A 27,513-nucleotide genomic window follows, 5' to 3' on the forward strand; every position below is an offset into this window, starting at 1 on the left:
CAGCATCTGTGAAGAAAAATCAGAGCGAACGTTTCGGGTCCAGTGATCCTTGGGGTCACCGTACCTGCAACGTTTTCTCTGATTTTTCTTCACAGATGCTGTCAGACCTGCTGAGCTTTTCCAGTAACTTCTGTTTTTGTTCCTGATTTACTGCCAAGTTCTTTACAGACATAAAAACCCATTTATGTCAGATTTAATGTTATTAATAGGTCTGGCATCTCAGTAATTCGCACCAAAAATCCACACCAAAGAAGAATTCTTGTAATTTATCTCCAGAATTTTCAGATTCTGAATTTAAGGTTGTCTCTTTTTGTTCTTGGCTTGTGTATTAGCGAGAAAATGTGTCCTCTGTTTTCCTTACCAAGTTCTTTCAAAATCTTAAAAACTTGTAATAAATCACCCCTTAACCGTGTATGTTCCAGGGAATTATATAAGTTTCATTTATCTTTCTTTTAAATTCACTCATGGGGAATGGATGACTCTGGCTGGGCTATCATTTACTGCTAATCACCTGTTGCCCTTGAGAAGGTGGTGTGAGCTGCCTTCTTGAATCACTCAATGCAATTCTGGAGGGAATCCCAGGATTTTGACCCAGCAGCACTGAAGGAATATTTCAGAGTTACGATAGTGACTGGCTTGGAGAGGAACTTGCAAATGGTGTGTTCCCATGTATCTGCTGCCCTTATACTTCTAGATGGTAGTAGCTGTGGATTTGTAAGTTGCTGTCTAAGAAGACTTGGTGAACGTCTTTTCATAATTTAATCCATGTAGTCATGGTAATGGGCTTCACTCCGTTGTAAACACAAGAGTATTAATATCCATGAGTGAGTTCCTCATCTCATGCTGGAACTTAGACAGGGGATTGGAAAACCAGCAGCAAATCAGTGTTTCCAGCTTTTACAAGCTATCTCTAGAGGGAGTTATGCAGGTCTCTTTCCTAACTCTCAGTAGGAGACTGAGAAAACCTGTGCAGAGCTTTCAGATGCAAGTCAGGACTCTGGGCACCAAGTTCTAAATACCAAAAGCAAGTGTACTTCCGAACAGTGGTCTTTAAATCTTTTGCCTAACCACCAGGTAGACCATTTTTCTCCAAATTATTAAAACATCAGGAAAGTTCACTGGACCTGTACATAATCCCATTAGACTACCATTCATATCTCCTGCAAGATTAGACATGAATATTCTGTTAGAAAGCCACTCACATGGTACACATGGAAACCCGTTCCACTACAGTTGGACCGTACACCCATGCGCTATCCTCACATTCAACTCCAGCTAAAAAGATTGCTGGGGTGGGGGAAGGTGATGGCTGGCCAGGTGAAAAGGAACTGTCCCATAATCATTCAACAGCCAGGTTGTCACTATTGGGCTGGTGGTGAGATTTTTGTTCCTCACGAACAGGATACCCTGGCTCGGGGAGTCGCCAGCCAATTGCTCTTGCTGTACCAGTAGTGCCAATGGGAATGACAGCCATGGCTGGTACTGCACTCAGGTGATGAGCTGTGCTGCATCAGAACTTTGCATGATTTTGGAGACTGTGAAGGAGGTGGGGTTTGGTGTTTGAGAAGTCATGGAGGGACAACAATTGTGGAGAGAGTCAGGGGAGAGCTGAGAAAGAGGCCGTTCAATGGGCCAAAGGGGCCATGTACATCGGTACCCCTCCCCCGTCTTACACCAGCCTGTGCAGAGAAACCTGTCAGGCTGGCCATGTGACATGGACTTACCTTACTGCATAAATGACAACAACAAAAGGATGAGTCCCTTAATTTGGTCCATGAAAGAGATTCAATTATTCCATTGGCAAGTGGGCCACATTACATCACCTCCATCACTGAAATAATTATAGTGGGGCCACGGGTCGATGGGGGGTGGGGGGGGAAGGGGAACGCGTGGTGGGTCTGCAGTGGGCAGATCACCTTCAAATGCACTGATGGCTAAGTGTTTAATTCAGCTCAGAGCAACAGAGCAGGCATATACAACATCAGAAAAAAAATTGCAAAAAACACATGCTACTTCACTCATCGTGCAAATCACTGGAAGCTCATACTGCAGTGAAGGAGTAGAAACATCACCCACTTAGCTACACGGTGTCACATACAGGCAAAGATGGGATAAATAATCTCTGTATGTAGACTGGAAAAAAGAATGCAGTGCATCAAATCAGGACATACATTGCAACAGAACATCCAAATTTCAGTCTGTTCCAATTACTTTAAAGTAAAGTCCAATTTAGTTTGACCAAGTCAACTTAATTGATTTACAGCTCTCTACTCTTGGTCCTTTCCTCTGTATTTGGCCTTTTGGCTGACCAATTCATTTTACTACTTGGTGGGCAATGTCATGCAGTGAGCAAACATTAACTGTTGGCAAAGAAAGGAAAAATAGAAGGTAAGGGTTGATCTAAGCATTGTAGATTCCATGTATAGAGGTGCGTTGTCTCAAGACACTGAAGTCTTTATCAGCACAATGGATGAAGCAGCGTGCATGCACTCAGCAGTGTAGCAAAAAGTTAAAAGTTACATCTATTAACAATCAGTATGTAAATGAAGTACTGAGAAAGGTCAAGTACAAAGAAACCAAGCTTAGAGGCAGTTGAGTATTTATATTACCTATGGATTTGTACAAACAAATGCAATCGTTTCTTTAATGTTTTATAATAAAACTTATATACATTAACATGCGTTATTTAAACAAAATACTTGGTAAAATAACAGAACAGGGAATTTATCTCACTGCAAGGAATACCTTAGCAATGGACTATTTTAGTCCTTTCTTACATAGAATCTTCTTTATTCTAATTCCTTATTAAATATTCTCCATTAACTTTAGTAGTGCACAAGGATGCAGTATAGATAACCATGGGTAGCACATTGTCAAGATGGCCCTGATAAGAATACCCTCTACAGCAAATGGCAGTAACAGCAAAAGTTATGATTAACATGCTGATTAATGATTAGTCATGGTATAGAGCTGCAAAGTTTCCTGGAGAAGCACTGTTAATTGTGACAGTATTTTAAGCGGTTACCACATGGATATTCCATATGAAGAGGGCTTTATGATGTTTTGATTTCCTTCAGATTTATACATAATCAATCTTCTTTCCAAACACCAATCAAACAATCCACCACCTATAAATATCTAAGTTGTTATGACAGTAATTCCACTGTTCATAAATAAATTTTCAGCTTTTCTGCACTATTACAGGGAAAAAAATTCTCTTTCTTTACCATTGACTAAGTGTGATATGACTCAGCACACAACATCCTCCACACTCATCCACATACAGTGATCCCAATTTCTGGTTGCACACTAGGAAGTTGCTAATTGGAGTAAGATGTTTTCAGCATAGGAGGAAATTTGACAGTGAGCTTGTTAATAGCCAATCCATTTAAAAGGTAATTGAAACTAATTGATGAAAACTCAGGGACAGAACTTTTGTCCAAACTGAGCATGCAGGCTACCCAGAGTAGCAAAGGGAGAAAATAACGACATATGGAGTCATAAGTAGAACAAAATAATTTGCTCTGAATCGTACAAGTTCTGTGTCCATGTACATCGGAGAACAAATATCAATATTTTGAAATAGAAGAAGATATCAGAATTAATGCATCACTCTCAAAAAAATTTCAAAAACACACAATTTCACTAAAATACTTTTGTAAATAATATTCAGAGATACAAATACATCCTTTCCAGTTTTATAAACTGCCAAATACAATGCATAGATTTCCCTACCTTGGACTGTACATCAGCATTGTGATCGTTCTGTAGTAACAATGCTGCAGACTTGGTATCATCTTTTCTGGCAGCAATGTGCAGGGCTGGAAGCCGCACCTTTCCCTTGGTGTCATTCTCCAGTAGGATGGCGACGACTTGGTTGTGACCCTGTTGCAGTGCAACAGCTAGCGGGGTGAACCCATCCTGGCAAATACAGAAAATAGAACTTTACTTCAACAGATTATTGTTTGGATTGTTTACTTGAAAGTCTGATGACAGTTTTAACCAGCCGGGAAAATAAGCCCAAATCACTGTCAATTATAGCAATTAGGGTACAATGGCTGATTCATTGACTGGGTCCATATAAACGGGAACAGGTGAGTTTGATTTGGAAGTAGCTGTAGGACTGAATACTCCGGATATGAAAAGAAAGACTGTTCTAAGGTCCCAATAGTAAAGCTCCCACTTGTTAGCCAGAAGATCCAGGTTCAAGTTCCTGCTCTAGAGGTATATAATAAAATCTCTGAACAGGTTGGCTAGAAAAATATCTATAAGGCTGAGTAGTTAACGAACTCTACCCATAAAGAAAGTGGCTTGGACCTTAGTTGACCATAACAACTTGCTCTGTGAAGCTCCATTAACTTAGCAAATGTCCTAAAATGCTTCACCAGTGGAGAAACACTGAATAGTAACAAGAATATTAAGACAATTGATTTGGGGTTTTGAGCAGATCTTTGCTAATTCTCTTAATGTATTCAAAGTGAAGAGATTCCAAGAGTAAAGTGAACTCTCCCAATGATGGAGAGGTGAAGGAAGGGAAAATTGTGGGATGTATGGATCAGAAGGCTGACTGGGAAGTAGGGTTGAGATATAATTTTACAAAAGCTGGTAAAAGGATTCCGAAGTTAGTGTCATCCTGGAGTAAGTTCAATGAATCACCCTCTACTGCTCTCTGAGGAAAAAAGAAGAATTCTACTGATTAATAACCCTCAGAGAAAAAATAATCATCTCCATCTTAGATGGGAGACTTTAATCTCTTAGGTTTAGCCTGCTCTACAATAGGAAACATCCAGTGCATATCCACCCTCATAAGGCCCTTCAGGATCTTGTATATTTCAGTATCACCTCTCATCTTTGTAAGCTCCAGTGACTCATGGGCCAATCTGCTCAACCTCCTTTCATCAAGTAAGCCCTTCATCCCAGGAATGAGTTGAGCTAAATCACTTAGACTGCTGTTAATACAACTTTTCAAAGAATATCAGAATCATATTCAGTACTTAAGGTGCAGTTTCAATCAAGCTCTGTATAGTTGCAATAAAATTTCACGGTTTCTACATTCCATTCCCCTTCCAATCGTATGTTAACTCTAAAGCAGCACAGGATGCAGGCCAGACATTTCAGACAAGGACTTATGAGCAGTGGGAATTTTGGAGGCGAGCAAGGCAAGCATTTCAGAAGTCAAGCCTGAAGGCAACAAAGGCATAAATATTTCTGGAGTTCTGAGGCAGGGTGACTGGACCTGAAACATTAACTGTGCTTTCTCTATACAGTTGCTGTCAGGCCTGCAGATTTTCTCCAGAAATTTATGCTTTTGTTTCTGATTTCCAGCATCCACAGTTCTTTTTTAAGCAAAATCAAACAGGTCATATGTTGGTTAGCCAGTCTGCTACCACTGCCAAGGGTGACTTTTACTCTCACAAATTATGTTATGGTCTTACCTATAACAACAACATTGAGATTTGTCTATTTAGAATATATAGTTTGGAGAGTTTAACAGGTCAATCTGTAGATGGGTTTATTTGGTGGGTAGTGCCTGGCACATATACAAGTTCAAGGGGTGCATGGAGAACTATCGCTACCAATGGTTGATCCTGCAGTGCGATGGGGATTTGCAGAACAACATCAGCAAAGCCCAACAATGGTTAGCCTGGCTGGAGAAACTGTTTCTGTAAGGGATGGGAAGGAAGTAAGGGATAGGGATTGCTGTGGCATGGGAGAAATGAAAGGAATGGGATATGTATGGCAATGAGAGGGATAACATGAGAATGACAAGGAGTAAGAGGATGATGAAATTTGTTAAGAGTAGCAAAAAAGGTAGAGGAAGTTTTATGGTTAAACTTATTAATAGTTGTTAGCTTGTACACAATTTGAAAATTGTTGCAAAAAAGACAAATTTTGTTGAAGTTTTCCAAACCTGTCACATGTAAATATAACAAAGTTTGGCTGTTAATAGTCAATCAGAACTAATGGGTGAATTCTCGAAGTCAATTTCACACCAGAGTCCATTTGCCAATTAATCAACACTCTCCTTTCATGCAGTATAAATATTACTTTGCCCTTGAAATTGGATTCTTGCAAACTTCCCAGACGAGTGAAAGATGAAAAAGCTTCAAGAAAATATGTCTTGTTTCAGCAATAAATCTTACGTTTCAAAAGCTACTTTATGCCAAAAATGAAACTCTGCCAAATTTTAATAAATAAATTTTTGAAAAGTTGTTAGGTGAATTAAAATAATGCAGCAGTGTTGTCGATAGATGAAGAAGCTGACAACTATTTATAACCGGTTGAAATCTAAGAGACATGACAAACACAGGCTCAAGGATGTAGCAACTATCTTGTTGGCACAAAACTTGAATCCGAATCAAAGACTTAGGAATGTAACAAGATTGTATTTAAGAAGTTGTTTTATTTAAACAGAGATGCTGGAACTGTAAGACAGATTTCAAGGAAATAGTGTGTTTACTACTCAAATATTATTGAGCTCACCACATCTAAACCTGCCCTTTCAATTTCGGAGAAAATGGTTCCCAATTAGAATTTTACGTTCCACAAGAAGACAGTTTAAACACTTGACAAAGTTTGTATTTATAATCCCACACGTTTTTTGATCCGTAGATATCATTACGTGGCTGTTTCCAAAGCAGAATGTTTTTATTTTATTAAAGTTTTAAATAGATATCTCATATCAAAGAAACATCATTGAAATAACGTCTGTAATTTGACGACACATGTTTTGCAGGTCTGTGCTAGTATTATATTAAGATACTAATTATAGCTACTCTTTTTTACCATGAAAACATTTAACACTTTTATTAAAATGTACTATAATCTCCTATGTTCAAAGTGAAATGGACACAATTTATCAACTACTTCTTCATTATTGTATTTTGTAATATCAACATCTCATTGAATCCACTCTAATCACTTCACTGGCTCTGTGTTGGTGTGGAGACCAAAACTGCATATAGCTCTCCAGCTCTGGTCCATACTGGACTTTATAGAGCTATATTTAACCGTTACATCTCAGTTGTTTATACTCTTACGTCATGTCATAAAACTCACGTATCCATTAGCTTTTCTTGGTCTTTGTCATTTGATATGCAACTTTTAACATCTCCTGAGCCTGATCTCCCTAATCTATTGATTATGCCAAATTTATTTTTTGAATAATATTGAGCTTGTCACAGGTAAATCTTCCAAATCAATTCAGGAGAAAACATTTCCTAATTAGATTTTAAATTTTGTAACTATAAGAAGGTCACAAAACCAGATTCTTGGACAAAACTTATACTCATATTCCTAGGCATCAATTAACTGCTCAATATCTCACAGTCTTCCCCAAAGTATAATTCCTTTTTACTAAAATATATTATCCCGCATTTACTAACTGATTTTCATTTGTCAGTTCTTTTTGATCATTTCACCGCCTTATCTCATTTTTCAAAATCTACCCTTAACTTTGTTTTTCCTTACCACTTTTCCAATTTCACAACTGCTTTTACTTTTATCATTTTATTCCAACTACAGAACCTGCATATTTTCTTCTGCGACATTATTTTCAAGGCCTACAACAGAAACTCACCAAAGTAGACTTCATCCTTGAATCAAGGGACAGCGCCTGCCACCAATTACCTTGTTTCTAACCTCTTTATTTATTCACAGCATTATTAAAATTCAAGTAGCCACAGTTTTAATAATAAATAAGTCATTTGGAAAATTTATAACTTCCATTTTAAGTTATTCTTTTGTAGATCTCTGTGTCAATGTCCTTTTTCACTCTCACCATAGCTTATCCGTATTCTTTCTTTCTAAAACTGACTATTTTGAAATATGTTACATCTGTCCATTAGAGCCTTATTGAAATTACTCTCCAGACAATACACTGTAACATTTCATCTTCATGACATTTTAGTGTCTACATGCACTTAATACACAGCCAGAGTTCCTGCTCCTAATTGCTACCTCGTGGCTGGTATAGACTGTGTTCATGTCAAAATTAGATGATGACAGCAGTAAGTTGATGTCAGAACTAATGACACACATTGATTTACAGTTGAGGTTCAGAAATGAAAAACAGTCATTTGCATTGAACAGTAGCAGGCAGCGAATAACCACAAAACTGGTCCCAAGTGTGAACCAATACTTTCAAGAGACAAAATAATGGAGAAGAAAATAATTTAAGAATGCCTTCTGGCCCAAGGCTCTTTAAGCTTTGATGGGCTGTTTGCAATGAATAATGATCAACTCAGTTGACTATTTCAAAGAACATCTGAACAGAATTAGCGAACACAATGGATCAAGTGTCAGCTCTTCAGTTTTATGATACATGTTACGGTTATAAAATATGGTAGGGTTATGTTTCCACTTTATGCAAGACAAAATCTGTTAACAATACTGAATTGTTATATTGCAGTAATTAAGTCATAAAGCCAGAGAGATCCCCCAAGTTCCCTTAAAATTTCTGTTGGAAATCAGTCTGCTGATAGGATTATTTGCTTTCCCAGGGATGTCTGAGCACTAATAGGGGCACAGTACGAACTCTGATCTATTGTAATTCATTCATTCATTCACTCACTAACTTGATCACTGCTACCCAATATAATTCTGCCACACATCTACCACCTGACAATAGCCCACAAACTGGTAGAAACCATCCTTGCTGCACCTCACTCACCACTCCATGTTGATCTATCCTACCCACCTACCGGTTGCCTTCCCCCTCTGCTCCACACTTATTGCAACCATCCTGAGCGAGCTTCACCAGCAGACATCTTTTAGATTAAGGAATGGAAAACATATGATGCCACAACAAGTTTCTCTGACAAACACTATTGGCTGAATAGCAGGCTTTGAACTCCCATGGCAAAGAGTGGTCCCAGGTAAAGAATTTCAGAGGTATTAGGACCCCTGGTAGGCTAACCTCCACTGCTGGGATCTTGGTAGAACGCCTTATGCACTTGTGGAGAGACGTAAGTAATGGTGCACATTACTGAGAGTATCTCCTCTACAATTCAGACAACGAACTAATCATTATCAACTCACCAAATGAGCAGACTATCGCTTTGCTTCAGGGATTTGCAGACATTAAATAAACAATCAAGTCATAGATAAACTAGATTAAAATACAGCTATGTCATTAAAGACAACTATCACCTTCATGGAATTATAGAACTCCTACAGTGCAGAAGGAAGCCATTTGGCCCATCGAGTCTGCACCAACCCTCTGAAGAGCATCCTACCTAGACCCTCCCCTATACCATACTCCCTAATCCCACACTTCCCATGGCTAAACCGCCTAGGAAACCCATGCAGCCATGGAGAGAATGTGCAAACTCCACATAGACAGTCACCTGAGGCTGGAATTGAAGCCAGGTCCCTGGCTCTGTGAGGCAGCTGTGCTAACCACTGAGCCACCATACCCCCCTTCATCATGTAATATTTTAAAGATATTACTGCATCTGTATTTTCTAAATATGTTAAGGGCTCAAAAATAAACACTAAGTACTTTCTAAACCAATTTGACACTACGCTAGACTTAGGCTCCATTTGTCAGACCCAACTGGGGAGGGATTGCCTCTCGAAGGATCCCATCTGCAACAATTTTCTCTGAAGTTAGGACAGGCCCTGGCTCTGTCTCTACAGTGAAATTTGAGGGTAACCCGTTAGAGTGGTAATGTAGGAGGTTACAATGCTTCGAATTTTGATCCACCACACGACTGAGTCCTCACCATTAGCTAGATGCTGTGGGGAAATATTAAAACCTTTTTCCAAAGGGAAATTTGTCCGTAATTTTTAATGTGACTTCAGTGGCATAAATCATGAAGACCACGTCTTCTCAGTTAAAACACAAAATGAGTGAAATATTTAAAATATGAAGAGGTAGAGTGAGAAAAATTCCTTTGGAAAACTTAATTGAAAAAATGTAATTGAACAAAATGTAACATTCCAGGATGCCTAACTACACACCTTCAAATGGATCACATTTTCACCAAATCAATTTTTTTGTCATGCAATTAAAAATATTTGAATATAAGATATATGGAGTGCTTGTTCTGCATTGATTGAATAGAGTACATGTTCTTAGATAAGCCTCAAAAATAAAGATTTGGATTTATTAGACCATCTTTCACAGCTACTTCACATCCCAAAGCACTTTAGAACTAATGGAGTCCTTTTGAAGTCCAGTCACATTTGTAATGTGGAAGAATCAGCAGGCAATCTGCACTTAGCAAACACTCTCAAGCAGCAAGATGATGACTAGATGATCCATCTCTGTGGCGTCGATTAAGGGATAAATATGGGCCAGGATGCCAGGGATAACTCCTCAGCTCTTCTTCAAAATAGTGCCATGAGATCTTTTACAACCACTTCAGGGCTGACGTGATGTCAAGTTAACCTCTAATGTGAAAGACAGCATGTTCATTACTGCGTCATTTCATCTGTTTAGCACTGGAGTGTCAGTCTTCACTTTTGTGCTCGGGGAGGACTTGAACCCACAACCCATAACCTCAGAGTAAAGCTGACACACAGCTGAAGCCTCAGTGAAAAGGAAGGGAAGAAATAAAAGGGAAAATGCAGGCAAGTTGAATGATGTGGATAGCTTCTTCAGGGGAACAGTGCAATCATAATGGTATAAATGATTTGCTTCAGTAATGTAAAATTCCATGATTCAGCTGAAAAAATAACTGCAATGTCATTCTCAGAACCTATAGTTATAAATCCCTTTTCCTCTGGTTAAAAGAAACAACTGGACACCGAAGTACTAAGAGGGTTACCTCTGATAAAAGAAAAGCAAAGTTAATTTTCATTGGCAGTCTCTGTGCATCTTGCCTTTGGGACTGCTACAACTTGGCTGAATTGATGAGAGTTAATGAACGTATGCCTCATGTAAGTGTGTCAGGCTGAATTCTGCCCACTAATTGTGAACTCAGCTGGGTGAATGCTTCATTAATTTCTGGATCAGAACTTTGGCTCTTTGTAAATGCCCTTGAAGATTTCAAATGCAAATCAAGTGCACTAAGGGAGAAGCTGACAGCAGCGCCTTGAGACTAGAATGCAATTTTGCTGTTGTCTCGAACATCTCACACCTGCCATTTTATTAAAATTCATTGTGCCATGAACTCTCAGGTTTTTGTTCTCTTGCACTGAGTGCCTGGCTGCAGTCCACAAACTGTGAGGACAGCCTGAAAACAACAGCGAATGTGACAAAGCCAGATCAAAAGACAGGAGAAGACAAAGGGGATGCAACAAGCTCACTGCGACTAATTTTTCAATCAATCCTGTGACTCTGCAAGGGCATTTATGATTCCAAAACCCTTCATCAGTTGCTTTTGCAAAGACATTTAAACTGCAACACCAATAATTCAAACTTCTATGCATTTTCTGCATCTCTATAGGATGGAGGAAGTGACAATGTTTTCAGAAAGGCTAAAGGGTTTCCCTTGAGAATAGAAGACTGAGCACTTATTAAAGTGTTTACTATGCTAAAAGGATTCTCATGATCTTAAAATATTGATGGCTTGATATGCAGAAGCTAACGTTCTTGGTGGAGGAATGAGGAATGAGGGACATGGCTTTAAAATTACAGCCAGACATTTAGAAATGGAACAATGCTTTCCTACAAAGTGAAGTGCATTCCCTTGCTGCCTGCGTTGTGCGCACTTTTAGCTGTACTAATGCTCCTAAACCAGTGATTGTCAAAACTTTTCCTACTTTTTCCTATTTTAATGCTCAGAAATTGCAGCGACTCAAGAGTGGGGAGGTGGGGGGAAAGATGGAGAGTTGTGAGAACACATGAGGATGGAGTTGCGAGAGTGGAAATTGGAGGAAGATAGCAGGGGGCCAGTGGTTTATTCCCCCAATCATTTTACAAAGCCACTGACATTTAGAAGCAAAAGAAAAAAAATTGTGCACACACGCCTTAGGCCCGATCACAGGACTGTTCTATCACTGTCTCCCCTCCACAGTTAACAATGTTGTCTCAGGGACTGAAGTATTAAAAAAGAAAACCCTCTCTCCATTGGAAATGAGCTAGACTGAGTCTGGTTTTAGAGACAGCATTAGATGTTCTTGGAATTGTAACGATATTTGTAAGCTGTATCTGGGTGAACTGACTCCAATCAGAAAAATGAGTGGAAATTCCTCCAACTAAATGTTGGAAAGACTGAAGTCATTTGGCTCAGATTTTCCCCAGCCCGGTATCAGGAATGGTGGTTGGGTGGCCAGTAAAGTGATGGGCAGCCATGTGAAGATGCTTCCCAGCAGTGGACCTTGAGATGAATCAACTTCCTGCTCCATGGGGTATTTTACATAGCTGCTGGCATTTTGCTAATGGCCGTAGAGACTACTACTTATGCTTGCTAGCAGCCCATGGACCATCAGAGCTGGCAGCACCAGAAGCTTGACGACCATCCTTACATCAATGGTGGGCCCACAGCCAGCCAATTAGCAGACTACATTGGCTAAAATTGCTGAGTCAGTCCTGCTGCCTGAAAGCTTGCTCTCCGACCCACTTTTGGCCCAACTTTGGAGTCCCCAAGCCTGCAGTAAATTTCACTCCATGGGTTTCATTCACCATTACAGATTCCACTTCCGAGCGATTGGCTCCACTCCTCTCCCTGAAAAGTCTGAAGCTGAACAAAATTGGTATCAGGGTCCATGGAGTTTAATATTGGTTGCCTGAGGGGAGGGGTGATGATTGCAGATTTAAAGGACAAGAGGAGGGAGAAGTTTTAAGGATATTAGCCAACATGGGAGTAAAAAATTGGATCTTTTTCAAACTTGTGATAAATATAGACATTTCAGTATGTAACCCTCGAATGCAGCTTTAGTCCCATTGACAAGGAAGTCTTCGTCACTTACAGATCTCCGCATGTCATGAAGTAAATTAGCATTCTGCAGTTACCTACTGATAACCCTATTTATAGATTGATAAATCATTGCACAGAATGCAAAGCCAGTGGGGGCTTTCCCAATAAATATGCATATTTTTACCATTGCTATTAATAGGTGAATATTTGAGCTGTTAACACTTTAAGCATTATAGTTGGGCTACTTCTCTCAGGTAGAGAAAATTGTCCTTGAAAAATAAATTAGGTGCACTGCGCATTACTGTTCTTTGTATTAAACCGTTCTTCAATCTGGGAGATGGAGTGTACAGATAAAATAGGTACTGTTTTCTTAGGACAGCACAAAGGAAAACCATATATTAATGTGCCTCAGTGGAATTTTCCCACATTATACTCTATCCACCAAATTTTTATCCTTTCATTTAACCTATCCGATTAATTCTTCAACCTCGTCATGTACTCTTCACAACTCACCTATCTTTGTGTCACCTGCAAAACTACCTATCATGCTTTTGCTCCCCTCATTGAAGTCATTGATATGAATTATGAAAAGTTGCCAGCACAGATCCTGCAGGCCATGTTGTGCCAATGAGAAAAAGAACCATTTATACATAGCCTCTGTTTTTTGACAATCTTCTATCAATGCTAGTATGTCACTATGTGCATCTACTTTGCATAATAACTTATGAGGTTGCACCTCGTCAAGTGCCTTCTGGAAATCCAAATTGGTATGTGAATGCACTCCCCCTTATCTATAGTGCATTGCACTCCCTCAACGAACTCCAATAAATTAGTTACACATGATTTCTCTTTACAAAACTAACTTCATGTTTGTTCTTCCAGATTACCTTGACATTTTCTAAGTGCCTAGCTGTAATGTCCTTACTGAAAGCTTTCAATACCTTCCCCATGACAATACTAAGCTAATTATCCTATAGTATCTTGTTTTCTGCCTTCTTCCCTTTTCAAATGGAGGAGTTATATCTCCTATTTTCCAGATTGATTGAACCTTTCCAGAGTCTAGCAAATGTCAAACATTTAACCACGATGCATCTACTATCTCATTAGCAAACACTTTTAAGACCTAAGGATGAAATCAACAAGGGCCTGGGGATTTGGTAGCCAGCAGCTCCATTAGTTGGTCAGCACCACTTCCCCAGTGCTTACAATTTCATTAAATTGCTATCTTCCTTCCATCTCCCTACTTTTAGCTTTTACTGGGATTGGATCATATATCCTGTATCGTGAAGACACAGCATATTGTTCATTTCATCTGTCATGTTCTTATTATCTAACATTAATTCCCTATTCTCACTATCTAGAGAACCAATTCTCACTTTAATTACTCTTTTAAAAGCCTGTAGAAAACACTGCTATCCATTTTTACATTGCTAGCTAACTTCCTCTCAAGTTCAGTCCTAGGATCTCAATTATTTACTCTCTATATTAATGACTTGGAGGAAGGGAGAGAGTGTAATGTCTCCAAATTTGCTAATGATAAAAAAAAGTACGTATTTTGTCAAGGACATAAGCAATCTGAACAGGGATACAGATTGACTGAGTGAGTGGGGGGAAAACCCATGCAGACAGTGTTGAATATAGCAAAGTGTGAGGTCATGCATTTTGATAGGAAGAATCAAAAGGCAGACTATTAATTAAATGAGTAGAGACTTCAAAAAGGTGCAAAGTGGGATGAATGTGTTATTGAGGGAAAAAAACAAAAAGGTTAGTATGCAAGTGCAGCAAGCAATTTAAGGTGGCAAATTGAATTTTGACTTTCATTGCTTGGGGTGTTGGAGTTTTAAAATAGGGAAATCATGTCTCAACAGTGCATGGTGTTGGTGAGGCTGTACCTAGTGGATGTGTCCAGTTTGGTCCACGTTTTTAAGGAAGGATATAGTGGCGTTGGAGGTAATTCAACAGAGATTCACTAGGTTGATTCCTGGGATGAAGGTGTTGGTTATTGAGAATGACTAAACAGGTTAGGTCTTTATTCACTAGAGTTGAGTAGAATGTGGGTTGACCTTATTGAAACAGACAAAATTCTAATAGGACATGACAGGTTACATGTTGGGAACATGTTTCCCCTAATTACTTGGTCTGTTGGTCCATTGGTCCATTGGACCAATGTTGCGGTGTTGATTTTTACATTGAATGAGACCTATTAGTACCGTTGGTCAGATGGGTGATACATCTATTTCTGCACTTGACACTATTACAAGTGCAGTACAATATTAGCCAATTCGGTGCTAAGAAATTCACACAACGGAAACTCTTTTAAATCATTGCTGTGATTCTGTGATGTGTCTTGCACCAACATCTTCCGGAATATACCCAGCCAGAACTGGCACCTCCTCTGGACCTCAGCTCCCTTTCCTGCCAGGAGATTCCCCACACCTGATCCTGAACTCCAGGTTTTAGATTCAAGGTACTGTTTGTAGTCCCAGCAGCGGCCATAGCTTCAAGTGGTAGTCCCAGGACTACAGAAAAGGCCAGTAGTTCTTCAAGGTGGGACGTCTGCCCAAGGAAAGAACGAATATTTTGCATACAGCCAATTAAACTTCTCCTTTGACACTTTGGGCAGTCAAGTGGGAAACGCCTCCAATTGTTAAATTCACATTTTATGTCCTGTCAAATGTTAATAATCTGTACATTCTTATCTCTCTAACGATTCAGCACCCCTGAAATTCTATACAGCTGACATCTTTCTCCATTGAATCTGCAAGTAGCCCTGAAACCGGACAGCAATTCAAATATTTAGGTGAAACATAAGATATAAATATTTAAATTGTATTTACGGCCATTTCTAGTGCAAATGCCCAAAACAAACACCAATCACCCACTAATTAACAAACGAAATAAAGAGAAACAGAAGGCCTCTTTTGTACAAACAAAGTTTCCATTTAACATTTACCAAAAATGCACATCTTGACTGAATCTTCAAATATCAAGGTTATTTACCATTTATCTAACTGATTGATAGGAAGCCTACAGCATGTTTGTCTACGTTTGTACCTTATTAAAATTCTAACCCGTATTGGGTCACCATAACCTAGGGGCAAGTACAGATGGTGCCTGTAGGTTTCAGTCCCAAGGGTATCTGTAACAGAATCAGGATTTTACAGTACAGAATGAAGCAAATTAGCCAATTGCACCTGCAATATCTCTCTGAAACATCAACTCACATAGTCCCATTTCCCTGTACTTTCTCCATACCCTTTTGAACATCTTTTTTCTTAAAATATAACTGATTTTTTTTTGACAAAAGAGAATTGTGAATTTACATGCAACACAGTTCCTTCCAATACATTTCCACGGCCTGAGGAACCTTTCTGCAAAATATTCTCTGAATCTCCCCTGTCATTCTGATGAGAATGTGCTAAATTTATACCAACTAGTTAAGAATACATTGAATTTGTTTTATCAAAGTAAATATAAGAGAAGCAGAAGGCCTCTATTTGCTATCAAAATTCACATTCTGCATTAACATTTTCTGTACTGTTTTCCCTTTGCATCAAATCTTTCCTTAAGTTTCTTTGACCTAGCAAAATGGGCTCCACTTTCTCATAACTCACATAAGGTAGTAAATCTCCTTCCTAGCTCACCCCATCCCAAGCCCTATCTCGTAATTTTGATAGGGAAAACTTGAACCATCCACGCTTAAATGCATCAAATTCCCTGGATATTGCAAATATTAGGAAGAGAAGGTAAAAGGAATACACTCCATTTCTTTCCATTTATGGAATCAGATCAAACTCTCTGCCCTTCCCCAATTAATATTAATAGTATACAATACTTTGTTAGCCACATATAACTGACGTTTTTGGTTTTTATGCTTGAAGGAATATATAGCTGGTGTAAAATTATGTCAAATTTCTTGAAAGATTACCTATTGCCTATGTACTTCATGCTGGATTCAGGCACGTTCTGCATTTTTGTTAATGCAGAATGTGAATTTTGATTGCAAATAGAGGCCTTCTGCTTCTCTTATATTTAGTTTGTTGATATACGATGGTATGACTTGCTAACATTTAAACATTACAGCAATTACAATATGTTAAAGACTGAGATATTAGCCCACAGCAAACATTAACCTGTCTAACTTGCTACATGAAAATGAGATTAAATAACTAATAGGTTCAGCGGTCCAAGAGGACCTACCACAAGTCACGTTTGGGAAAGCACTGTCAATTTACTGGTACTCTAAACAGAAATTTACATGAAATGATTTATTTCATTGAACAAAACTCATTGAATTTCATACCCTAAAGGTTTTTAGGGGCTGCTTTATGTGAGATAATTGAACTCTTTCCTTCACAACTTAGATTACTTTTTATAAAACGTATGGAAATGAATGACAGGAAAAAGTTTATTTTTCAATTTCAGTTTCTCTCTTTTGCTTTTATTCACATTCCTATCAATAAGAGGTAAACATGTTTATCCTGTGTCTAAGAAACATCTCAAAGCTCCTCAACATAAACCTCAATTAATAGTGCAGTAACAGTTGTTTGCAATATTTATTTATAAAACACTTATAAAATAGAAAGGGTGCAGATCATATGGGAATGGTGGCAGGAAGGAGGGGATTAAATTTCATGACAAAAAAATTTAAAAAAAACTGTGCTGGAAGTCAGAACAAAAACAGAATTTGCTGGAAAAGCTCATCAGGTCTGGCAGCATCTGTGGAAAAAAATCAGAGTTAACATTTCGGGTCCAGAACTAACGGTAGCTAGGAAAAGGTTGGTATTTATGCAGGAATTACATGGATATATTGACGATGCTTAGATTTTTCTCTTTGGAGAAGAGAAATTTTCACAGATAAATTTAAAATTTTAAGGGTCTCCACAAAATAATGAGAAACTGTTCCCATTGGCAAACAGGTAAAGAACCAGTGGATGAAGAATTTAAAAGTGTTTGGTAAACAAGCCGAGGGTGACATAAGAAAATAACTTTTTGTCACGCAGCAACTTTTCAAAATCTGGACAGTGTTGCCTAAAAGGGTGGTGCCAGTAGATTCAGTTGTGGCTTTTAAAAGTGAATTGGATAGATACTAGAAGGGACATTTTTGTAGGACTATATAGAGTCATACAGCACGGAAGGAGACCCTTCGGTCCAACCAGTCCATGCCGAATATAATCCAAAACTAAACTAGTCCCCCACCTGCCTTGCTTTTGGCCCATATCCCTCCAACCCTTTCCTATTCACGTACTTATCCAAATGTCTTTTAAATGTTGTAATTGTACCCGCATCCATCACTTCCTCAGGAAGTTCATTCCACACATGAACCACTCTCTGTGTAAAAGAAATTGCCTCTCATGTCTTTTTAAAATCTATCTCACCTTAAAAATGTACCCCCTAGTCTTGAAATCCCCCATCTTGCGGGAAAGACAACTACCATTAACTCTATCTATATCTCTCATTATTTTATGAGCTTCTATAAGGTCGCCTCTCAACCTCCCACACTCCTGTGAAATGATTCCCAGCCTATCCAGCCTTTCTTCATAATTCAATCCTTCCATACCCGGCAACATCCCATAAATCTCTTCTGAACCCTCTCCAGCTTGATAATATCCTTCCTATAACTGGGCGACCAGACCTGAATACAGTACTCCAGAAGAGGCCTCATCAATGTCCTGTACAACCTCAACATGACTTCCCAATTCCTTTTCTCAAAGGATTGAGCAATGACAGCAAGTGTGCCAAGCACCTTTTTAATCACCTTGTCTTAACTACAACACAAATTTCAAAGAATTATGTACCTGCACCCCTAGGTCCCTCTGTTCTACAGCACTGCCCAGGGCCCTAGTATTAATTGTACAAGCCCTATCCTTGTTTGTTGTACCAAAATGCAATACGTCGCATTTGTTCAGATTGAACTCCATCTGCCATTTTTCAGCCCACTTATCTACTTGACCTTCTTCACTGTCTACTATGCCACCAATTTTAGTGTCTTCTGCAAAATTTACTAATCATGCCTTCTATATTCTCATCCAAATCACTTATATAAATGACAAACAAAAGAGAACCCAGAACCAATCCCTGTGGAGCATTGCTGGTGACTGGCCGCCAAAAAGCAACCATCCACCACCACCACACACTGTTTCCTGTCATTAAGCCAATTGTGTATCCAATTGGCAAGCTCACCCGGAATCCCACATGACCTAACTTTATTAATTAGTCTATCACGCAGAACCTTGTTGAAGGTTTTACTAAAATCCAAATAAACAACGTCTACTGCTCTATGGAAAGGGCATCAATAAATCAGGGAACACCGTTAGTCTCAGCAGTATTCTGACGGAAAATTCTATACCCATAAAACTTAATGTTTTTGTAAACCATCACCAATAAAAACCATCAATGACTGGGAGGGAAGGCTTCCAACATTTTAATGTTCATATTGGTAACAGTCTCATGGTCATTTCTTATTCTACAATTAATCATCAGGGTGGAGTAACATACCTCAGTGGCTGTGCTCTGGTTAGCTCCAACCTCCAGAAGGAATCTCACAACTTCAATATGGTTTTCCTGGGCAGCCATATAGAGTGGAGTGAATCCATTCTAAAAAAAAATTGAAGTCATCAAATCATTTAGAATTAAATACCAGTCAACAAGAAATATATGCCCGAATATGTCAGCATTATCATTGATTGATGCAAACCATGGCAGAAGATGTTTAAAAGTTAATCTACTTAGAAAGCATGGTCAGTTGACAGAGACACATATCTTGTCTCCTTCCCTTTGACCTTTTTTTTAAAACACATCAGCTTAGATGTTTCAATTTGTTTATACTACTAGCATTACTTTAAAACTGACATTAACATGAGCCGAAAATCCAGGCTAAGAGGTCTGGAAGAGCAGACCAATCTTTTACCAATTGTCTAGGGAATATGTGGCTACAGTTCAATCTGATTTATCTGATCTTTACTCCTTTGTAACAAAGTGCAGAAGATTAATTGGATGTTATGCATGAAGAAATGTGGGCACAGAGAAATGCATATCTCATGTAGAGTGACAGAACTGACAGCCTCACAAAGAAGTAAAAAACTTGAAAGCTGATGATATACAAGAACAAAATATTGGCACTACAAAACTCTGCAATATCACATTATCCCCCTCATAGTTCTCCTAAAGTATACTGTATTTAGCCAATTAGTTACTGGAGTCAATTGCTGTTACCTAACAAGACTTCTGTGATATTACAGAATTCATTAACAAATCCCTGAGCCTCTGATAGTTAACTGGGCCTTTCAGAATGGTCACAATGCTGGAAGGATACAGTATAAATTTAATATGTGACATATTTTGTCAACCTATGCAACAAAGTCATTTGAAAGAATAAAACCAATTACCAGAATGAAAATTTGATAGCTTTTTTTTTGAAAAGCAGAGTAGGTGCTTCATTCAGTATTGAACAAAAACTATAACTATTGCAACAATTATCAAATATTGAACAAACTGCAACCGTCGAGGTGAGTTAAGTCATTAGGCTCAATCAATGTTAGACTAGCTAGGCTATCTTCTTTGTACATTTCTCCCCATGTGTTTATTGAAGGGCAAATATCAGAGATTTTATTATCTGTTTCAATTGAGAAGATGAATCTCAAGAGGGTCTCTGCACTATTTGGCGTAATTAAATGATACATTAATTTTATGGCTCGCATTGCAATAATGTTAAAATTAATAGCACATTAAAATTAGTAATAACATTACATTGTTCCATCATTACATTGTTCCATGGGAAGCAGAACCCCATACCATGTGGGAAACCATCACTTTCATGTGTGCTTCTCCTGATGTTAGTCAACTAGTATCGAGAGAGAGTTTACCAGCTGATTAGGGATAGTGGGGCCGAACCTGGAGAACCCAAAACAGGGGAGCAGAAGCAGGATTCCAACGTAGGTAAGGTATGGCAATGGTTTTAAAAGCTAAAATAATATGTTTTTAAAAATAGGCGTTCGCAACAGGGTCACAACTACTCCTCCACAGGTGAGCTATAGCTACAGCTGAACCCAAGAGACAGGCAGGGAAACATCTCTGAACATGGCTGGAATACAAGGTCCTGGTCTGCCGTCACGCTGTCACTTTCAGGCAGTTTTGCTGTACTGCACTGCCGCAGGAATGTGAAGGGTTTCAGGGAAAGACTTTCAAGAGCTTCAGCTGGCAACCCACCACTTGCAGTTTGAAAGTCCTGTCATTCCCTGCTTCTGGAAAAATTGTCCAGGGATGGAATGGAGCCAGGAAAGTGTCTCATTAACCAGTAGCATGAAATCCTATACCCACCCAAATCCTTGCCTATCCCATCACAGCCTACATTTCTCTTCGCACAGATACTATTATCTGAACAAGTGAATGCTTCTAGAAGTTGAACTATTTTATTTTTTAATCTATCAATACAATGAAATAACACCAATTCAGTCTGAAGTTGGGAGAACCATCTCAGAGTCATTGTCTGAAGTGTAAATGCCAATATTTATTGAAGAACAGTGTGGGGAAATGTATGTACACTCTCTATTGAAGAATGATATATTATGCTCTAACTGGGAGATTATTCATAGGCTGTGTTCTGATTTGCTGATAAATTTTCATATTTCCAAATCTCAAACTAATAGCATTGCGTACACACATACACACCCAATCCCATTCTTGTATTTGTGTTTGTATTTACCTCATAGTGCTTGAAGGAAGAACCATTATGAACCAAAAAGACTTTAATCTACAACTGGAGTACAATCTGTACCACAATAATGGGCAAGTACAGCTGAAAACTGAAAATTAAAAAAAAAAGTGAACCTCACCATGAGTGGCTCATCCTTGGACAGAGAGGGTAAAGTAATAATTTCTGGCCTTATTGCCAACAGGCAATTTAAATTTGGTCAGATGCCTCAAAAATATATATGAGGCAAAGAAGAAATATCACTAGCGACAAGAAGACAGACAAAAGGAGGAATGAATCATCAGAAATGTTCTTTCCTATTTCACTCTTCATAGAATCCTTACAGTGTGGCCATTCAACCCATTGGGTCCACATTGACCTTCCAAGGAAATCCCACCCAGACCCACCTCCCTATCCTATCCCTGTAAGCCTGCATTTCCCAAGATACTATGGGCAATTTAGAATGGCCATTCCACCTAACTTGCACATCTTTGGGCTGTGGGAGGAAACCAGAGCACCCAAAAGGAAGCCCATGCAGGCATGGAGAGGATGTGCAAACTTCACGCAGACAGTCGCCCGAGGCTGGAATTGAACCTGGGTCCCTGGTTCTGTGAGTCAGCAGTGCTAACCACTGACCCACTGTGCCTCCCATAGTGGAAAACTTTGAGAATACAAGACCAAAGTCACCTGTTAATCCGAAGCATGTTTCCATTACCACTTGTCAAGTTTCAAATTATTAATATATTTGTCTCCCAAAAGAATATTTTGATAGAAATATACTTAATTTGCATTTGAATATGTTAATATTAATATCTTGCATTGTTTCTCCAGGAAGCTTCCTCTATGGTTTAAGCAACCATTTTGAGAAATATTAATCTGAATGGGCTTGGAACCAGGAGGGATAGTGACATGTAGGAGGTAGTATTGGGAGGGTAGCCTGAAGGTTTATTGCTAGTGACAGGATCCTCACTGATGCAGTCACTCATTAGACAACTAACTAAGGCCCATTTCACCAGCCTCAGCAGCATTTTACCCGTGGTTGCAGGCACCAATACCATGTATGTAAATATGGTAGTGTGCCAATATGTTCATGTGGGATTGGAGGCAGTCACCCTTTATGGCTGCTCCACGGTTAATGGAGGAACCCCTCCTGCAACAATAGCTGTTCCCGCAGCCATGTTGCTGCTGACCTGCTGATGGAAGGTGTGACACCTCTCCCCTCGATCACCAAGAGGCCACCGAAAGGTACAAATAAAAAACATCCCATCTTGGAAGGAAGCTCAGCGCACCGCTGCCCTCTCCAACTTTCTGTAGCTTCTGCAATAGCCACTTACTTTGGTGGTGCTCATCAACCAGCCTTCTAATTGGTCTTCTGAATGGCAGCAGTGATCCTTATAATGGCTTCTTAATTGACCAGCTTTTCAGAACCTCACCATCCACCCATGTAGAATCAGGTCCCACTTTCAGTTCTGGTATCGACTCATTAATTGATGAAAACTTTCAACCAGTATTTCCACATGCTGGTTTTGAATTTACCCCCAATTTAGCATAGATGGTATTTTCTGATTTTACGATTTTGGACAAGACTTAACAGCTTGTTACGGTCAATAGTATCTAGACTCTAAAATCCTATACACAGCAATCAAATCACCTCTTGAACTTCTGTTCTACCAGTAAGAACCCGTACAAGTTATACAGTCCAATCACTCTATCACCTCAATCACCCTATTTCTCCACTCTGTATCCTCTCAATCACTTCAACATTCTTTTTTGTACTCTGATGACTAGTTTAAGTTTAGTAAGATTTCCAATCTTGGAGATATGTTAGATACATCAAATTCATCAAAATACAAAGGGGAACTGAATGTTTATCCCTCTGAGCAATGGTTGAAATGGACCAACAAAATAAACTGTCAAAATCTCATTATTTTTTATACAATTGTGACTAAAATGACTGTCCTCTATCACTCAAAAACAAATCTAATCAAATAATTTTTCATTAATACTTTGCCCCTTGTCCATGTTATATTAAAAATAACAACTGAACATGCTAAATGCCAATCTTCTGTGTTAAAGCAGTAGCAGTAACACCAAGGAGATGTTTCAGTGAACTAATAAAACAGGGAAATCACGGCATTACGTTTTTGTTTAAAAGATAACAGATTGGTGATGCTTTGAAGGAAGAATAAATTGAAATATCATCTCACACAATACTAAAGCCTGAGGGCAGGGGATGAATACAAATGAAATCACTGTGAGCTGTGGCAACATTAAATCAATTGCTACTTGCACAATTAAGAACATGAACATAAAACAATATGTTATAATTTAATATTACAAAGTGTCCTTTGCAAATAGTCCTTGTGGGCCCCTGAAATGTTGAATTACAAAAATTGAAATCGGGTCTCATCAAATGAAGTTCCAGTTCCAAAGCAGAATACTTTCCATAAGTAGAATACGTTGTGCTCATCCAACACAAAAGCTCATCACTGACTGATACAAATGTACAGATTAGGAACAAGATTAGGCCATTCTGTCCTTTGAGCCTAATCCACTATTTAGAAATATTGTGGCTGATCTGATTGAGGCCACAACTCCTCATTTTCACTTATTCCCAATGACCTTTAACTGTCTTGTTAGTTAAGAATCTACTTCTACCTTTAAAAAAAAACACAATGACTTGGCCTCCACTATTCTCTGGGGAAGAGTTCCAAAGACTCACTACCCTCTGAAAGAAAACATGTCTCTTTATCTTAAATGGGCAATTCCATATTTTTAAACTATGTCCTCTATTTCTAGTCCAACTCAAAAGAGGAAACATCCTTTTAGCATTCACACTGACCAGCCCCTCAGGATCTTACATAGTTTTTAATTCGATCACATCTCATTCTTCTAAACTCCAATGGGTACAGTTCCAATCAATTCACCCTTTCCTCTACCCAGCCCAGAAGTCAGTTGAGTGAACCTTATCTGAAATGGTTCTAACAGACTTGTAATTTTTTTTTAAATATGGAGACCAAAGTTGTACATAGTACTCCATGTGGTCTGACCATGTGGCACACTTGTAGAAAAATATCCCTGTTTTTATATTTCAATTCACTTGCAAGAAATGGCAACCTTCACACGTCTTCCTAATAATCTGCTTTACCTTCATACTAGCTTCTTGTAAATCATGTACCAGGGTACCCAAATCCCTCTTTACCTCTGAAGTTCGCAATCTCACTCGATTTGAAATAATGCGCTGCTTTTCTACAGTTTTCCACAATAAACTCGACTGAAACATTTTGTTAATCATGCTTAACAACAGTAAACCCTCACGAGGTAAATATTATGTGAACATCCGCTGTTTTCCAGATGCAGAGCTGGGTTCTGACAGTGGCACAGCCACCCATTCTTGCTGGGTGAATGTCCAAGATACGTGGAGGCCAAGGATTCGTCCAGATACTGCCAACGGCATTTAAGGGTGGCATGGTTTGAATAGTCTCTAAAAGGACATGACCACTGAGTTAGGCCATTCAATGTAATGTCACTAGCCAAGCATGGAAGCGATTTTCAATGACTGCTTTCCTGTTTCTGATCTATGTAATGAATGGGTGACAAACAAATGTCAGGCCGAAACCTGGACAACCCTTTGAACACCACAAACTGACTGATGTAACTGAAATGCATTGGCTAGTAAGCTGCCTAACCAGTGGTTCTTAAAAGGTCAGTCTGGTGGCCACTTCATAAAAGCACCTCAGATCTCCCAAGGGATCAAATGAGCCGAGCATCATTTCACAGGATCCCACACACAATGTGGCTGATCTCCTTATTTTCTCAGTCTGTATGAGGCAGGTGATCTACTCACCCATTTACTGATCTAATAGCAAATTTCATCAGAAAGACACTAGATATCAATGAGCCTGCTGAGATGCCTACTCACCCCCAATTTTCATCTAGTGCTTTGCCCGATTTTCAATCATGGAATGGAAGGCTCGTAATTCACAACCACCCCTAAACATTATATTATTCAATAGCAATGGTTTTGGAATGCTTGAACTGATATTGAAGGAGTAATCTAAGGAGATGCATTTACAGTAGTTAGATGCGGTGTAGCAGGATAATCAGAAACAAATTTCAAATTTCAAACAAGATTGGATTGAACAATGCAATAGCAAATTACATTTTTACTGTAAATCAATATGCATTATTTGATGAGTAGCACATTCACTTTTTAAGACTCAAAATGCACAAGTGACTGTAGAAATGTACATCCTATCTTCCAATGTTCCAAAAACCTGCCGCTGTAATTAATAACAGGGACAAAGGAATTTTCAAATGCAGTCCAAAACAAGTGCTTTATCAGAAGCTGATGCAGAGAACCCAGAATTATTTGCAGTAAAAAACAGTTTTCAGAACAGAGACAGCAAGGACTCCAGTGGTCCACTCCTGCTTAAAAAGAGAAGAAAATCTGAGGTATGTTTATAGAGTGGCCACTAGCATGGTCCTTAAGAACCACCGATTAGACTGCTAACTGCGGAATGCATTTAAATTACATCAGGCAGAATAAGGTTTCCAATGATGGCCAGGCTCACCGTCTGACATTCATTTGAGAACTGCTTCATTTATAGATCAGAACCAGGTGAGCTACATTTGAAAATTGCCAGTGGTCTGAATCAAACTGTTGGGTAAAGGAAAAGAAATAAATTCACCAACCTAGTATATTGAGCCAGACTTTCCGAGGGGTAGCTATCATAAATAAGATTGCCATTCTGCTCTTTTTCATGTTAAGGCACAGCTCTGCAATTCTTGCAGGAGATTCCAATTGCAGATTCTGCAGAAATGCAGAGCTGTATCTTAAATCTGTCTCTTTCACTGTAACCTCATAGTGTAGGATAGCTGGGGAAGACAAACCAGGCCCCTTTGGCATATTCTGTGATTTAAATGTCCAACAGAACAGACAGTTACTTTAACAGCTCCTGTGAAAGGTTAAGTATGTAAGGCAAGTGTAAGGTACAATGTCAGGTAAGTCAGGTAGCAAGACATAAGATTGGAAGGGTGTGAGGTAGTTGATTGAGTGTTAGGATTTGGTCAAGGTGGGCAGGAGTATCGGGTACAGTAAGGACATGGGATTTCAGCTTGAGGGAAGGTTGGTGGGCGAGGGCGTGGTGCTGGGTGTCAGGTCCTGCGGGAAGAGATGGGGTTTGGGTCCCGGGAGAGGAAAGGTTGCCAGGTCCTGGGGAGAGAGGTGGCCAATGTTGGGTTCCAAACAGAGAGTTGGGTGGGTGGGCAAGGTTGTTGGATCCCAAGGGAGAGATGGAGTGGGTATTGTCAGGTTCTGAAGGGAGTACAGGAAGATGTCAGGTTTTGGTGTGAAGGAGACAATCTTGGGGGTGGGGTTTGGGTGAGTGGTATTGGTTCAGTGACCAGGGTTGCAAGAGATTGGGGCAAAGTGCAGTGGGTGTGGGTTTAGTTGGGTGGTCAGTTTAGTAGGTACCCAGAAGTCAGACTAGGTCTTTAATTGTTTGCTGTTTCCTGGGTAACTATTTACATAACTGCAGGAGAATTTACCGAATTCTCAGATTGAAATGGATGCTTTCGGAGGGTTCTACGCAGAGGGGCACTGCCCAATGGAATCTTCAATTCCTTCAAAGTCTGCCCAGTTAGGGATTCTGCAGGGTCCCAATGCACTACTCTCATCTACAGTGCACAAAGGACTTTCTGGTCATTGGAAAATCCAGGCCATTGCTGTGATACACAACAAGCCTTAAGTGTAGGAATGTTTAGATTTTTCAATGTGTACCATTCTTCTGCCTCTGGAGCATAACAACATATTAAATTCAGTCAGAGGAATGCGAAATAACTCTCAATGGTCATCTTGATGGATTTTATAACATCCATTTAGTTTGTTACACTAGTCAATTAGGTACAGAAACTGTCAGCAGCAGTTATGGGCATCACTGCATTTTCACCTTGTCTTTCAACACAAAAAGAGGAGGAAATGGTAAGGAATTTGGAAGTAAGAGAGATTCTTAG

The 27,513-nt window shown here is 39.2% G+C and overlaps 1 protein-coding gene across 1 annotated transcript in view; it reads right to left on the minus strand.

The window, feature by feature from the left end:
- The window catches only part of LOC109928744 (ankyrin-2-like), a 909,810-nt gene that overhangs the window by 202,328 nt on the left and 679,969 nt on the right, over positions 1-27,513 (minus strand). The window contains exons 6-7 of the mRNA XM_048605114.1: positions 19,305-19,403; positions 3,736-3,921 (exon numbers count right to left, since the gene is read on the minus strand). Coding sequence (XP_048461071.1) covers positions 3,736-3,921; positions 19,305-19,403 — 285 coding nt within the window. The remainder of the gene's footprint in view (positions 1-3,735; positions 3,922-19,304; positions 19,404-27,513) is intronic.

This window comes from Rhincodon typus, chromosome 1 (assembly GCF_021869965.1).
Source record: "Rhincodon typus isolate 14 chromosome 1, sRhiTyp1.1, whole genome shotgun sequence".
Taxonomy (NCBI): Eukaryota; Metazoa; Chordata; class Chondrichthyes; order Orectolobiformes; family Rhincodontidae; genus Rhincodon; species Rhincodon typus.